General features: G+C 42.3%; 1 protein-coding gene across 6 annotated transcripts in view; it reads right to left on the bottom strand.

Annotated features, from left to right (window-relative positions):
- baz2ba (bromodomain adjacent to zinc finger domain, 2Ba) overlaps positions 1-16,858 on the bottom strand; it is a 117,145-nt gene that overhangs the window by 52,489 nt on the left and 47,798 nt on the right. For all 6 annotated transcript variants that reach the window (XM_083994958.1, XM_083994956.1, XM_083994957.1 and 3 more), the window contains 5 exons: positions 11,949-12,185; positions 5,475-5,669; positions 3,357-3,518; positions 2,494-2,696; positions 1,008-1,259 (listed from right to left, as the gene is read on the bottom strand). In XM_083994958.1, the coding sequence (XP_083851084.1) occupies positions 1,008-1,259; positions 2,494-2,696; positions 3,357-3,518; positions 5,475-5,669; positions 11,949-12,183 (1,047 nt within the window). In that variant the 5' untranslated portion in view covers positions 12,184-12,185. The remainder of the gene's footprint in view (positions 1-1,007; positions 1,260-2,493; positions 2,697-3,356; positions 3,519-5,474; positions 5,670-11,948; positions 12,186-16,858) is intronic.

Here is a 16,858-nt window from a genome sequence, read left to right as displayed (position 1 = left end):
ACCCAAGTGTCCTGAAGCCGCCACATGGAAAAGTTGTTAGGAAAACATTAAGATCTCTGTTTTTATCCTTGTTGTAGCAGTAGCTCCCAGTGGCTGGTTCTTCCATGTTTACATCATACATCCAATGGTTTACAACGATGAACAAACATCTCGCAGTAAATTTCGTGCATGTGCACAAACATCAACAGCCACTGGGAGCTACTGCTACAACAAGGATAAAAACTGAGATCAAATACATTTTTCCGAACAACTTTTCCATGTGGCGGCTTCAGGACACTTGGGTCAGTACAGATGAGCAGTATGGAGGTATCTGGATGTTTCATAGTGTGTGTTTTGGACCATTCAAAAGTGAACTCTATCCGCTGCCATTATATGAAAATCCGTTGCCAGCCGGACCCCCCCTGGAACTCCTAAAGAGTTTTGATGACTCTCCAAAGAAAGTTCTCCAAACCCTTCCTTGGCATGACGGTGAGTAGATGATTGGTGAATTATCGATTTTGGGTGAAGTATCCCTTTAATTTGTGCCAGATCCTGCCTGAATGAGGTGCGGTACCTATTTGATTGCATCCTGAAACTCGATCATTTGTCAGTCAAAATCTATTAATAAACTGCGTGTAATAGGTTTGTCTCATTGTATCTGTGCTCTATCTGTGTGTGTTTTATTTCTCTATGAAGTTACTCCTAGATCGCCTGTTTGCTACTTTGGACGCATTTTAATCTGAGAAAAAAGAGAAGAGGGGGGGAAAAGGAAAAATAAATTGACTGAATCATCAGGTTACGCAATGACGCAACTAGTGAATTTTGGCCGCGAATAAAGAGGAAAGCAGCAAAAAGGAAAACAAAAGGACGCAACTAAACGACATGGAAACACTCTAAGCCATAAAAATAAGTCTCTATGGATGGTTTGTGGCAGGTTTTCAAATGTGGGTTTGATATGTGACCACTGTGTCTGCATGTGTCTGTTCATCATCGTTTCAGTTTTTCTCTCTCTGCGTTATCTACTCTACCTTTGTTTTCTTCTTCGTCCGCTTCTCGGCGTCTGATAATTCGCTCTGTTTGCCCTCTTCTTCGTCCTCCTCCTCGTCGTCGTCGTCGTCTTCGTCGTCCTCCTCTGCCAGGTCCTCCAGGTCGCTGCTGAGCGAGCCGTCACTCGAGCTGTCCGAGGACAAGCCCGACTCGCTGTTGCTCGCCGCAGAAGCGTCCGCCGCCGCCGCCGCCGCCACCGCTGCTGCTGCTGCCGCCGCCTTCTTCCGTGGCTTCTGAAAGTTCAACACAAAACAAAACAAAGAGTGAGCTTCGCTGAATCGTAAAGATTCCTAAATACCGTTACTTTCCCAAAAAGATGATGTTTTGTTGGAACCGTATCGGCAGATGTGGCGCCAAAATAAAGGTAAATGCACAGATACTGATCCATTTATCTAACGTAACATTGAATTGGTAGGAATTTAAATGGTAGCCTGTCATTTTTAATAAAAAAAAAAAAGCAAAACAAAACAAAAAACGATTAAAATGGATGGAAAAAGGATCTGAAAACTCTGCTGTTCCGACAAGCTTTTATGTAGGGGTGGGTTTTCTGGGGTTTTGTCTTAATTTTGTTTTATACTGTCAGGTTTTTATGTTTCTATGCTCCTCTGTGTTGTGTATTCTTGTTTTACTCCCTGTACTGTACAAATGCAATTTCCTGACTGTTGTGAAGCACTTTGTGAACCCCTTCTACGAAAAGTGCTATACAAATAAAATGTACTTACTTACTTACTTAAAATAAACGCAAACATTTGGTATAGATGACAATTTATGACCTGAATATTTCAAACATTTCCCCTGGGGGATTAAGAATTGGTCATATATTAATAGATACTTGAAATATTTTGTGTAAACAATGAGTAATGTAATTATATTTTGACTATATTTGATTTTACACATTCATAGTGTTGTGAAATTAATTAGTGCATCAGGGTATATACAGGAATCTTGAAGTTAATTCTAATACCTTTTTAAGACTTTTTCAAGACCATATCAATATTTTTCAATACCTCACCGCCACTTCAAGCTGTAACCATTTACATCAATGACACTTTTAACTTAACAGTTTTAGTTTGTGATAAAGACTATAGACCACTACGATACAACAGTATTCAAAATAGGCTGGGATAATAAATAAAAGGAAAAGTTTATAATAAAAAAATAAAAAAAACATTGCTCCACTCTCAAAAAACCAAAACAATGTTCACAATATTTTTTAGGACTCAAACTTCTTGGACAGCTAATTCAGAAAAAATACCTTCAAAATTTAAGACTTTATAAAGTCGTGAAAAGACTTTTTAATACTTTTTAAGGGTCTTAATTTTCCCAAAATTGATTTATCACCTTTTAATACTTTTCAAGACCCCGCGGATACCCTGTGCATATTAATCGTGATAATCGTAACATCGTAATTATTTCTCTGACGATAATCGTACCAAGAAAATGTCTAACCGTGACGTCCCTACTGACCTTCTCTTTAGTCTTCTGGACCGGCTTCTCCAGCGGCTCGGGCGCCGGGTTGCTCAGCGGGCTGCTGCGGTGGCTGTTGGAGGGGGTCGAGCTCTTTTTGGTCGGCTTCGTCGACGCCTGAACGGGAGCTGGACTCGCGGAGAAGCTCCCTGATTGTGTGGTGGGAGGACGGACGCCGCTGCCGTTGACCGCCCCGTTCACCCCTGGTTAAAAAAAAACACAAAACAGATCCACTGCATCAACTCACCGGCTCTGTCTTTTTTTTTTTCTTTTTTTCCCTGAGAACTTTGTTTCACGGTGGGATAATGAAATATCTTGAAAGTATCTGCAGAGCGGAGTAAGGCCTCTAATAAAAATATTGATTTATACATGATGTATCTCATCAGACATCATGCCAGCTGCCAGAAAACCGAGGCACAGGCCTCCTGCAACACGAGCGGTTTACATAATAAAAAAAAGATAAATTAAAAGATACCGTGTGAAATTAAAGAGTCCAAGAAACCAGAGATTACGTTACGACGAGCAGCGAAGAGAGAGAGAGGCTGACAGAATCACTAAGTGAGGACTGAAAGTCATTAAATGGGTTTAAGAAAAAGACAAATCTCATCACAGGACAAAGTGGATTTAGGTGGAGGAGGAAGGAGACTGAGACTACGGTGGCCCTGAGGTACAAATCACAACAGCAAATCAGAAAACACAACAGCAAAAAGAGAAAAAACAACTTTTGCCGTTGTGTTTTCTCTTTTTGCTGTTGTGTTTTCTGTTTTTGCCATTGTGATTTGCACCTCAGGGCCACCGTAGGAGACAGAGGAGAGATGGAGGATAGGAGGTTTTGTGTGTTTGTGTGTTTGTGTGTTTGGTACCTTTGGCCGGGCTGTGGCTGTTCTTGCCCGGCATCCTGATCTGAACAGGACTGGCGCTGTGGTTGGGCTGGATGTGGGGGGTGAAGAACGGAGGGAAGCCGATGAAAGAGGGGAGGAAGGCAGCAGCTCCCCGACCGTGAGCTTCAGCAGCTCGCCACCACTCTGTAGGAGGAAGAGGAGGAGGAAGAGGAGGAAGAGGACAGGGATGAGGACAGTGTTGTTGGGAAAGTTCACTTTCTAGATGAACTAGTTCAAAGTTCAGTTCACAAATTTTAAAATGAACTAGTTCAGTTCATAGTTTCTTTCGATATGTTGCTGCAAGCTATTATTTTTCAAAATTATTGCCTCAGGCCATATCGAACCACAGACAGCAATTATTTTTGCAGTTTTAACCAGTAGTATTAGTTATAGTTACTACTTTACTTTCCCCAACTGAGTTAGGACGTGATGAAAGTAATTACCAGCCCATACCATAAATATATGGATGGATATCACAATGGACATTTATAAAATGGAAAAGATAACAGCTTTTGTTAATCACAAATTGGAGAAATTTACATCATACTGGGAAAAAGAAAGAGAAGAGAAAGATCACTCCCTACCAGTACATAGTTTTTTTGTTTGTTTGTTTGTTTCAATTGTTGTTATGGTTGGAAGTTTTTCTTCTCATAACTTGGATATAAACTAAAATACTATTTCGGCATTTAGGGCAGACAACAGATGCAAAAAGTATGCTCACATGATGTATATGCTGCGAATGTCTGTTTCTGAATGTCAATAAAAAATAAATTACAAAAAAAAGAAAGTAATTACCAGGAAAAGTAACTATTGCGTTACTATTTTATAAAATTCTCAAATATGTCAAATGACTTGGCCTTCCCTCTCTAACCCCCGTTTATCTTTTACTAACCAATTGGGTCAGTATTCCTCCACACAGACAGCGATGCAACGCGCTGTATCACTCCGCCTCTTCCAGCGCCGCTGATCCAAACAGCTGATAGGTGTTGCCAGATTGGCTGGTTTTTCCACTACATATTAACACCTGTTTACAATGTGTTTTGCCCAGAAGGCTCTACAGTATGGAAATCTGGCACATACTCCTGAACGAAGTCAAACTTTGAGAGAGCGCCGGAATGAACGCGTTCACAATAACGTTCAACAAGAGGAAACACAGTACGTTCAGTTCACGTTCGCCCCAAATAATAATGAGTTAATTGAACACGTTCAGGCACAACACTGGATGAAGATGTGCTCTCATTTATTCATTCATTCATTTTCTATACCGCTTATCCTGCACTAGGGTCACGGGTGAGCTGGAGCCTATCTCAGCTGCTCTCATTTAGCTCCAAATATATAAATAAGAAGTCAGTGTCTCATTCGGGGATCAGAGAACAAATTCTACAAGATATGACGCCCCTTTTTGGTATTCTATGAGGAACCTTCAACAATAATTTCTGAGTAGCACCCCATGTTTTTTTTACCTGTACAGTGATTGTCTTATACATACCCTTTACCTAGAACCAATGCACTCAAAAGGTCAGTTATGTATAGAGCTGTACAGTAGCTCACTGGAACAGTCTCGCCTCATACTGGATCACAACGACGGGAATGTCCAGTTTTAAAATGAAACTGAGAGAAGCTGTGTTTCGTCATAATATTATACTGCAATAGACCACTACTAAATTAGGCAATCATGTCAAGTTGAATTCAAGCATGTTAGTACACCTGCGTTGAATATTTACGCTTTAGGTTATCTCATGTATACTCTTCTATAATCATGTAAAAAACTATATTACTCCTCTTGATCATGTCATGTCTATAATCATGTAACTATTTGATAATCGTGTAAAAAGCTATATTATTCCTCTTGATCATGTTAACTCATTTACTTTGTACTACTTAATATGCATTTCTATAATCTTGTTTATATATTCAGGATAAATTATTTTATGTATAAACACTGTATTGTTGGAATAAGTGTTTGATTTAATGTGGACCCCAGGAAGAAAAGTCTGCATCATTATGTAGACTAATGTGGATCCAAAGAATACAATAAACAATACTCTGTCATCAATTAAAAAAAAGACCATTGAAAGAAGAAGTCTCAAAGTGTCTCACCAGAAAGGGCTCCCAGCTGTGGGTGTGTAGCCAGAGCAGCTGACATGCCCAGGGAGCCCAGGCCTCCGAACTCGGGCCGGCCCGCTCCAGCAGTGTACAGGGCTCCGAAGGCAGGGTGGTTGACCAGAGGGAAGGCACTTGACAACGTGGAGCCGATGAAGGGCTGCTCTCCTCCCGCTGCTCCAAACAGACGGCCTGAAGGAAACAGTACAGAGAGACAAACATGTTCACATCAACCTGCTTTCAGATTGCTGCATTTGTTGCGTGTGTGTTGTTGTGTGTGTTTACAGAGTGAAACAACATCGAGTGGAGACGAGTGTTGTAGGATTTGAGACATCTTGTTTTTTGAACCACAAATGTCTCTGTGTCACTCTCTCACTTTGGTTTCTGCACTGCAAAAACTCAAAATCTTACCAAGAATATTTGTCTTATTTCTAGTCAAAATGTAATTTCTAGTCAAAACAAATCTCATTATACTTAAAGGGATAGTTCAACATTTTGGCAAACTGGGCCATTGCCATAATCCCTATAGTCATAGCAGTAGGTCCGTTACCTTTAATTGTCGGTGCAAGCTATGTTTAGAAGCGCCGAGCCGAGCTGTGAGCTGCTCAGAGCTACGCTACGGAGGCTCATTATGGGATTTCTTGGTTTCCCTCATCAAACTCATCAAACACACAATCCAACAACTCCACAACGCTCTGGTGGACAAGTTGTGACCTGCACATTCACCACGCTATGAGATAATAACACAACGTTACCACACAGAGTTGTTTTAGAGGTAAATACATGTAAAACCGCTGATGTGCGTTCCTGACGGTGGCAGTTTTTCAGCATTTGCCTGAAAATGGTCTCTCATTGCTTTAATCCTACGACATCTTCCATCTTTTTGTGTTTTCACCAAATCTGTTGGAAGCATTAACAACATTAAACGAAACACACACACTGATAATCGCTCCTATTTCACTAAATTAAAAGAAGACTTGGCTTTGAGCTGTGGGGACTAAAAATAGCCCATAAACGTAGTAATATTATGTGTCTATGTTTCCTTTTCCAGTGCAGTGTGACAGCTGTTTGTCGCACCTTTTAGCACAACTCATCGCCCTCCTTTTTTTAGTTTGGTATATGTTTATTTGTGTAGACTTGAGAACATTGTTCTCAAATTACCTCCCTGAGCTCTTGATGTAAGAATCGACAGGGTGTAAAAACCAGATTTAAACAGCTTTTGAAGAAGGTGTCGCTTCTTATCCACCCGACTACGGAGGAATTAAAACCACACAACGACTCGTCTTCTGTTTGTGTAAGAATTAGCTTCAGATTCTTTAGCTTTTCACCGAGCGCTACGCCGCCGCCGCGGCTAATTTTAAAAAGGCAGCTGTGCTCTTCTTCCTCTGTGTGTGTGTGTGTGTGTGTGTGTGTGTGTGTGTGTGTGTGTGTGTGTGTGTGTGTGTGTGTGTGTGTGTGTGTATGTGTGTGTGTAGTGACAGACAGACTGTTGCTTCAGACTGATGCTCGTGTCGATACAGTTCACGTTTTAAAACTACACAGCGTTTTGTCGTAATCCAATTTCAGCATCGAGGGTATTTTGTATGTTTCTGTTTCCTCAGTTTAAACTGAGTGTCAGAAAAATGTTGCACAGTGACAAAGACGGGATCTTCTCTGTTAGAAAGAGGAAGTGTGGCTGTGTGTGTATATGAGGTGTAAAAAAAAAAAAGAAAAAAAAAAAAGCGAAACCTCCTCCTCCTCCTTCTCCTCTCCTTTTGGCATTCAATTTCAGCACAGAAGAATACTTCATCAACATCATCGTCGTCTAGCGTTTTCCTGAGCACAATCATTTCTGGCAGGGGCGACTGTCACGTATTACCTCCTCCCAGAGTCAGATGCAATTTGGTGTGAGCATATTTCATGCAAATTCAATTTCTATTCCAGAAAAGCAGAGCAGGGCCCCGCTTGATGCCTCTGCATAAGCCAGGTAATACACATGGAAGAAAAAAAAAAGAAAAAAAAGTGATGACTGAAGAAAAGGGAAAAAGTGTTGTGCACAATGCAGATGAAAATGTCAAACTACTATACACTTACACACAGACACACACACACACACGAGGCACAAAAAAAAACTGAAAAATGTAAAAACAAAGTGACACTTGGAGCTGTGTTTTCTGAACTAATGCCGTCCGGGGATCTAATTATCCAGAGGGCGACTTTACACCCCGACACTGTGACTGAACACATTATACAGATGCATCTCACAGACTATTTTTAAGTGAGAATCAAACTGTTTGGGGTTTATTTGGTGGTGCATGTGCATGTGTGCGTGCATGTGTGCGTGCATGTGTGTGCGTGGATGCCAGCAGCACTGTGACGTATTATAAGAGTAGGTTCAGGACCAAAAGCACGGAAACAACCAAGTTCACCAAAATGAAGAGCATGGGGGTAACAACAGAACAAAGTTTGGATATGGAAAGACTAACTTTTATAAGTAGGTGGGTAATAAGTAAAGAAAGGCTGATCAAAACAATGGCTATATTGGATCAAATTAAGGATTATATAAGGATATATTTCTTTTTCTTTCTCTCTTAGAGACCCTAATTTGGTTGGCACCTCAGTTTGTCTGTTCGCATTCATTTCTGTTGTTTTACTTTGTGAGTATTACTGTGCACAAAGATGCAAAGAGATTGGAAAGATTGATTGTGCATGTGAAGGCAATGAACGATGCTTTGCAATAAAGTAGAGCTGCAACAACTGATCGATTAATTGCACAATAATCGATTATTTAATTAATCGTCAACTATTTTGATAATCGAATGATCAGTTTTAAGAAAAAAAAAGTCAAAATTCTCTGATTTCAGCTTCTTAAATGTGAATATTTCTGGTTTCTTTGTTCCTTTATGACAATAAACTGAGTCTCTCTTTGGTTTGTGGACAAAACAAGACATTTGAGGACGTCATCAGATCACAACTAACCGATTAATCGTTTCGACAGGTTCATCGATAATGACAATAACCGTTAGTTGCAGCCCTACAATAAAGTATTTTTAAAAATAGAGTACGTTCAGTGGTTGTGGTGGTGGGGGTGTTGGCCCTTTTGTGTTTGCTTCGAGGCCCCTCACCACCACCACAACGACTATGAGACAAGACAAGACGAGAGGGGCGAGATCTGCCTCCTTCTCCTTCTCCTGAATGTCATTAGAATATGCTGAATATGTAGAGCGCCGCTGCCGCCGCCGCCTCGCCAGCGGATACGAAGATAAACGACTGCAACGCAACCCCCAAGAAAAAGGCCAGAGAGCCACAGCAGCAGCAGCAGCAGCAGCAGCATTCACCCCCCCCCCCACTCCCCCCCCCCCCCCCCCCCAACACCACCACCACCACCACCAACCCTCCACCCTCTCTCCTTTCTAGGCAACACAAAGTGACATCTGCAAATGCCTTTTCAATATTAATGCAGCTTCCAGAAGGCGAATAATTAAATCTTAAAAAATTTGAAGCGAGAAAAAGAACGAGGGGAAAGACATACCTAGGATTACCTACTCCCTCTCTCTCTCTCTCCTTCTCTCTCTCTCTCTCTCTCTCTCACTCCCTCACCCTCTTTCTCATTCTGTTTCAATCCTTCCTCCTCTCTGACAAACTGCACCGCCTGCTTTTTTCATGTTTGGATGCTGCCGAAGGGGGATTAATTTGTTGTTTGTTGCAGTCAATCAAATTTCCACAGACAGATTTAAGTTAATTGCATCCGTGAGTTGATCCCAGAAGGAGAGGAGTGCTACAAGCGCCGATCAGCTTTTTTTTTATTCTCCAAGTGATATCCTCATCAATGACACATGAGCGCGCACGCGTGCACAACACACACACACACACACACACGCAAACACACACTAACGGAGTCTGTGCTCGCTTCTTTAACGCTCTTCAGATTTGTTTTTTCTGTTTTTTTCTGAAGCACGTTGGTTGGTGAAAGGACCTTGACTCAATGACGTGTGATCTTCTATCTGCCTGATGTGTAATTACTGATGTTACCTACTTCCCTGTTGTTCTGCATGAGATTGTTTTCTCTCCCCTCTTCAACACTTTCGACTCGTTCTTATTCTTATTCCTATTCCCTGTCTCTGTATTCTTTCTGTACATATGTTTGAGTTGCAGTCTGCAAATCAAGACCCGGCTCAGCAGCAGCAGAAGTTCAGAGTTAACAGACTGCCTCTCAGCATTTCATTTGACGCTCAGGCCCCAAAAATCGCTTATCTAGAAAATCTGAGCACACGTAATGGCACAGAGCGATAAGAGGGATGTATAATGCATAAGGATGGAGAAGATGCTCCTAATGGCTTCTTCTTCCTCTTCTTCTTTGGGGCAACACTGACAAAACAAGAGGCTTTATTTTTCATTTTGCCGTCTTCTTCTTCCTCCTCCTCTTCTCGTAACAGAGAGAAAAGACAACAATCACGGAGAAAGCTGGATATGCTATTTCCTGCTCAGTGCAATCATCGTTTATGTGTGTCGGTGTGCGTGTGCATCTATGTGTGTGTGTGTGTGTTTATAGTAGGCCAACAAAAAAAAAAAAAAAACACAGCAAGACATTGAGAGATGAGGGGAAAGAGAGTATGAGCAAATGATTCACTCGCTCTCACAAGGGATATCTGAAAGACACAAAGAGATACAAACACATGCACAAACACACACACACATACACACACACACACACACACTTAAACCTACCAAACATACACAATACACACTCCTCCTCCTCCTCCTCCTCTTTGCCTAATGGCTTTGACCAATACATAGAGAAAAGGAGGCTGGATGCTGGACAGGGCCGACTAGACACTGAGTGGCTGACAAATGTTAAATCATGCAGGCAGAGGCGCTCACTCTCTCTCTCTCTCTGTCCCTCACACACACACACACACACACACACACACACACACACACACACACACACACACACACACACACACACACACACACACACACACACACACACACATGCGATGCACAGTGTCGTGCTGAGCCTGACTCTGAGGCAGCTGGAGCCAGAGAAGCTGAAGGTTGTCAGGAGACATGGCGAAGCATGTGTGTGTTTCTCACACAAAAGAGCCCTCCTAATTGTTTGGGATTCATTAATGCAGCAGCTTTTTTTTTTTTTTTTTCAATTGCAAACCCAAGCTGTCAGAAAAAAAAAAAAAAAAAAAAAAAAAATCCTTGTAGCTGGGAGAGAGGTGTATTCACACAGGCAGTAAAATAACTGTATAATTAATACTGGGGGGAAACTCATTTTTCATGATAAAGAAATGAAATGAGCAGGAGTCTGAATGCTATCCAGACACGAGGGCGGCCATATTTGGCGTGTTTTCTGACAGTTACATAGAAACTGTTTCTGGTTGTGTGTTGGTATTTTTTTTTTATCTCGGTGCACAATCTTATTTCTTTTGAATATATATATGTACATAAGGGGCAGCTCTCATTACCTGCTGGACAGCTGACATGTACATTAATGGGCAAGCTTCTTCTTTTGATGGAGAGAGGAGATGTGTTTTGTTTCAATGGGTTAAAGACAAACCACCTATCAGTCACACAGTGGAACAGGGAAATATTCAAGGTTTTTCCTATGGAACATCTCAGTTCCCTCATTAAAGGGCAGTGACAACTTGTTTTATAGTGTCTGTCTGGTAACCTTTCCTGAACAACCTTCCTGGTGACCTTGTTGACCTTCTGCAGAAAGGAGCGACCGGGCAAAATATGCCTTCATCAATACAGCGTTCCTACACATTTGAAATTTCCAAATTCCATACTTTTTCCAGACTTCCCAGTAAAAAAATTCAAATTATTTGTGATATATGAGTAAATAGGTGTGCATGCTATAAAAAAAGCATGCAATTTATCATTTGTTTTCATTTTTTATCTCTCTCTTCTCCTTTTCTCAGTATAGTCCCCATGCAAATGTTTGTATGTTGTATGATCACTGCAAAACCTCAAAATCTTACCAAGAATGTTTGTCTTATTTTTAGTCAAAATGTAATTTCTAGTCAAAACAAATCTCATTCTACTTAAAATAAGACTCATCACATAGAAAAGTAGCTTGTTTTTTGACACTTTTTACGTCTTTCAAGCATATTTTCACTTGAAATAAGTAGAAGAATCCGATAATGGAGCAAGTTTTTCTTTCTTATTAAAGATTAAAGATTTTTCTACTTATTTCAAGTGAAAATTTGATTGAAACAAGTGAAAATGATCTAAAAACAAGTACATTTTTAGGTGAGGAGTCTTATTTTAAGTGGAAAGAGATTAGTTTTGACCAGAAATGAGACATTTAGACACATATTCATGGAAAGATTTTGAGTTTTTGCAGTGATGTGCAATTCATGTATGTGAATGTGAATGAGTGTATTTTTTATTTTGCAGTTTGGCTCTGTCTGTGCTGTATGGTTCGTTGCTTGTTTTTGTGAAAATATTACACAAAAAAAAAAAAGTGTGTTTTCTTACCAGAGGTGCTGAGTGTGGATCCCAGTGCTGAGGGGCTCGGGGCCAGGCTGCTCTTGGAGTGGGGAGCAGGGGATGACGAAGAGGAGGAGGAGGAGGAGGAGGAAGAGGAGGAGGATGACGACGAAGACGAGGAGGAGGAGGAGGAGGAAGAGGCCGCGGGGGAGGAGGTGCGAGCAGCGGCAGCGGCAGCAGACAGGGTGGGCGCTGGGGAGGCCAGCCGCTCTCCAGACTCCATATCTGTCAAACACAATCCAATCAGCAGGGTTACAATAGCAGAGCACACACACACACACACACAGACACACACACACACACACACACATGTTCAAACACACACACACACACACACACACACACAGAGACACACACACACACACACACAACTCCTGACACTTTTCCTTTCACATCTCACTTCCCCTGAACAATATTTCTATTTAGCCATGCTCACTGGCTCAGAGCCTCTATTGATTCTATATGAGGTGGGAAGGAGGACGACATCTTTAAGGAGACGACACACACACACACACACACACACACAAAGTACGTTTTTTTGTGTGTGTCTGTTGGTGTGTGTGCGTATGTGTGTGTGTGCTGAAATGGGACAGTCTGAAGAACTCAGTTGAAGTTTGCAGAAACAAAAAAAAAGGACAAAACACACCACACTTTGTCGCTTTTTCTCCTTCTTTCTCTCACACATGGTTAGTCGGTTGTTTGGTCGGTGGCGCACGTTTACACACACACACACACACACACACACACACAAAACACACAAAACACACACACCTTTTTTTGCGTTTGACAATTGACAAGCAGGATCCCTTTACACCCTCCTTGATGAAAAGGAATGTCATTTGAATTTAAGAGCTTCTTCTTTGAGGCCTTTAAAAGACGCCGCTGCTCCCGAGTCCCTTCAGACTAAATGGAGAGGCTTTTAGATGATGATGGCTGCATTAACGCAACACACACACACACACACACACACACTGTGGCTTGTCCATTATCAGTCGCGCAATGCCGGCCATTATCAAACAACCCCCCCCTCTTCCTCCCCTCCCTCCTCTTCCTCCTTGTCCCTTTTCACAAAAAGAAACAACATTTGGCCAAATATTTTACTTGCATTATTCAACTTTAATCCCCTCGTCTTTTCTTTTTTTCTTTTTTTTTCCCAACACAAAGTGGCTGTTGCCCACGGAGCTGCTAACTTGTGCAGGCAAATAAATAGAAAAGAGTGTCAAAACACACATAAACACACACACACACACACAAGTGGGTGCACATTCACACATTTCAACCCCCACTGCAGACACAACACACACACACACAATCACCTCGGCTGTCTATCACATCAACCTGACTCTTTTTCCCTCTCGTCTCCTTTTCCACATCCCTCTCTCCCTCTTTCTCCCCCTCTCCCCCCTCTCTCTCTCCTTCTCTTCCTCTCTTTCTATCTATCTCTTCCTCTCTCTCCCTCCCTCCCTCTCTCCCTCTGCCTGACACTAATCCAGGACTGAAAATCCCCTTCAAAAGCACAGTTTGCAGATTGTGTTTTACAGGCAGGCTTTGTTATTGTGTCATTACACATAAACAGTCTCTGCCTCCATCTCTCTCTCTCTCTCTCTCTCTCTCTGTCTTTTTTCTATCTTCCCTCTCTCCTGCCACCTCCCCCTCTCCCCCTCTCCCCCACTCCCCTCCCTCTCTCTCTCTCTCCCTCTCTCCCTCTCCTCTGCAGTGGGAGCAGAGCCACTGATTAAATCTCTGAGACAAAAGCTGCTATCCTCTGAATATCAAGTATCAGCCTTTCGCCAGGAGCAACACTGACAAGAGAGAGAGAGAGAGAGAGGGAGAGAAAGAGAAAGAGAGGGAGAGGGAGAGGCACAGATGACAAGAAAACCTGCTGCAGTCCACGGGGAGGAGGAGGAGGAGGAGGAGGAGGAGGAGGCTGGTGTGCCATCGGACTTGGGCAGCCATGACTGCCACTGCTGCAGTATGAAAAGGTAAAACAAAAAAAACAAAAAAAAAAGAAACGTTGAATCGAGTCGGAGGTAATTACGAGCAAGGTCAAAGGTCCCGAGGAAGAGGAGAGGAGAGGAGGCCTTCCTCTCTCTCTCTCTCTTCCTCTCTCATGCAAAGAAGCAGATTATAGATCATTATTATTATTATTATATATACTAACGATTAATAAACGAGCAACGAGGAAGTGTCTCAGTCTGATCTGTGGCACATTTTGTTGCATGAACGAACGAACGAACGGCTGACACGCTCTGCGCTCCTTCACTTCAGCTGTCACCCTTTAAATGTCAGATTTGGGTGGAAAAGGAGACATACATATAAAAAAAAAATAAAGAAACATGAGAAAAGGATCTTGCACAAGATTAAAAAAAAAAGAAAGAAAGAAAGAAAGAAAGAGTGAGAAAAAAAAGGAAGTATCATTAGAAGTGTGATGAAAATGGAGAGGAGCTGTGGCCCTTCATAATTATCATAATGTACAGGAAAACAAAAGGCTCGTGTCTCAGAGGACGAGCGAGCTTATGTGGTGTCAGCTGGTAAGTGAAGCGGATCATTCCCTACCTTTTCAGAAAGAGAGAGAGAGGAAGAGAGAGAGGAGGAGAGGAGGAGGGGGGGAGAAGAGACAGAAAATGGATAGAAAGATTGAAGAGGAGAGGAGGAGGGGAGGGGGGAGGGAGGTGAGAGGAGAGGAGGAGGAGGAAGGATGAGCAAGACAATACACTGATTTTTGTTGTGGATGTAAAAAAAAAAAAAGAAAAAGAAGAGGAAAAGGAAAAGGAGGAGTGGAGGAGATGGACAGGCTGTAAAGCATTCCTGTCGTTTCTCAATATCTGCACTTAATGCCTCGCCTTGTCAAAACGTGATGATGTGAACAGAATTGATCCCCCCTTCCCCTCCTCCTCCTCCCTCCATCACCTAACAAACAACAACTAAAAAAATAAAAAGCAATCCCTTCTTTGCAGAGGTGTAAAGCAGATCCCTCCTCCTCCTCCTCCTCCCTTCATCTCCTCCTCTCATCTCTCACAATCTCTCAAAGGGCCTCCTCCTCCTCCTCTTCTTCCTCCTCTTCTTCTTTTTCTTTCTGGGATGATAAAAAAAATGACTGCAAGGCAAGTCCATCTTCTTCCTCCTCCTCCTCCTCCTCCTCCTCCTCTGACAACTACAAACCGATCACTTAGTGCAATTAAATCTAATAACAATAATAAGATTGCGCTCTAACACAGAATATACACACACACACATATATATATACACATACACATGAGCCACAATGATTGCAACAATAATAATGGAGCGCCGAGGTATTTAAGGATCCAATCCCGACTTAATCAGGAGAAATTAAAATGGATTTAGCATCAGAATTAGCTTGATTTTATAGGTAATTAACAGGCAACAACCACAGTGGCAACGATGAACGACGACGACGACGACGATGTGCATAAGGCAAAGAATATAATCTCCGTGAACGGCTAAATCAATTTGACTCGAAACAACAACAACCAACCAAGCAGCGGCCAATCAACACGGAGCGAACCAGGAAAAAAATAAATAAATAATAAAACATAAAAAAATAAAACAGCAGGTCTCTCTCTCTCTCTCTGTTTCCATATGCAAGAAGGAGAGAGAGGGAGAATTTATGCAAATAGCTGAACTATGATTTATAAGACGTGTTCCTCCAGCGCCACATTCACAGACACACACACACACACATACACACACAGCAGCAGCACCCAGCTGTCAACACAAGCATGCATGTGTGTGTGTGTGTCTCTGTGTGTGTGTGTGTGTGCAAGCTAATAGTGGCTGGATGTGCACGGCCCCTTCAGGAGGAGATAGTGTCGCTGCTATAAACAGCTACACTGCGGATTTATGATTGCATGTGGCCTTCATATAGGAGCCTTCACATGTCAGGATCATCTGAAAGGAGGGCAGCACTGTTACAAAGGAGTGTGTGTATGTGTGTGCATATGTGTGTGTGTGTGTGTGTGTGTGTGTGTCTCTGTGTGTGTGCCTGCTTAGTATGTGGCCCCTTACATCATGCATTTGTTTTGTTTTTTTTTCTGCGGTGTTGTGTGTCTTGTCTTGTGCGTGCGTGTTAACGGTGCTCGGTTACACGTGCAGCTTCTTTCTTTTTTTTTAAACAAGACATGTGCCTATAGAAGTGTACTGTATGTGTATGTATGTGTGTGTGTATTTGCCCCTGTGTGTGTGTGTGTGTGGCAGCCTCAAACTATTCAACCCCCAGTGTGTCTCAATCCTGCTGCCCCTTTTTTTTTTTTTCTCCTTCTTGCCCCTTCAACACACACACACTTAAACACACACACACACACACGCATACACACACAGTAACAGATGGCTGATACTAACTGAGATAATCCGCCAACAGAGTCATCAGCATGGATCAGTGGTAATCAGAGTGTGGACACAATGTCTCTTCTCCAGCCGTAATGGAAGGAGCGCCTGGCGCAAGAGAAGGGAAATGCATTATTCCCCCCGATGCCCTGACCCCATTCAAAGACACACGGTGGCTCCCAGCTCTCCGCTCTCCTTTCTTTTCTTTTCTTTCTGTTCCCTCCCTCCTTCCTCTCCACTTCCTTCTTTCCTGCAGCCGACAAACACACGCACACTCTGTATCATCATCATCACCACCATCACCATCATCATCATCATTCCTGTTTCTGCAGAATTTACTCACTCACTCCTCTTGTTCTCCTGTTTTCCTGCTCTCCACCTTTTTTTATTGTGACATCTGCAACTGTGTCCAACAGCACACACACACACACACACACACACCTCTTTTCTGTTCTGTTCTTTTTTTAAAGTTGAGTTGCTGACGGAGATTCATAGTCCCGAGATCTACAGTAGGACCACACGCTATAGGCCTATCCACAAGTTTCCGCCGA

The sequence above is a fragment of the Trachurus trachurus genome (genome assembly GCF_905171665.1).
Source record: "Trachurus trachurus genome assembly, chromosome: 3".
Classification (NCBI taxonomy): Eukaryota; Metazoa; Chordata; class Actinopteri; order Carangiformes; family Carangidae; genus Trachurus; species Trachurus trachurus.
This window is presented reverse-complemented; position numbering and strand designations above follow the sequence as displayed.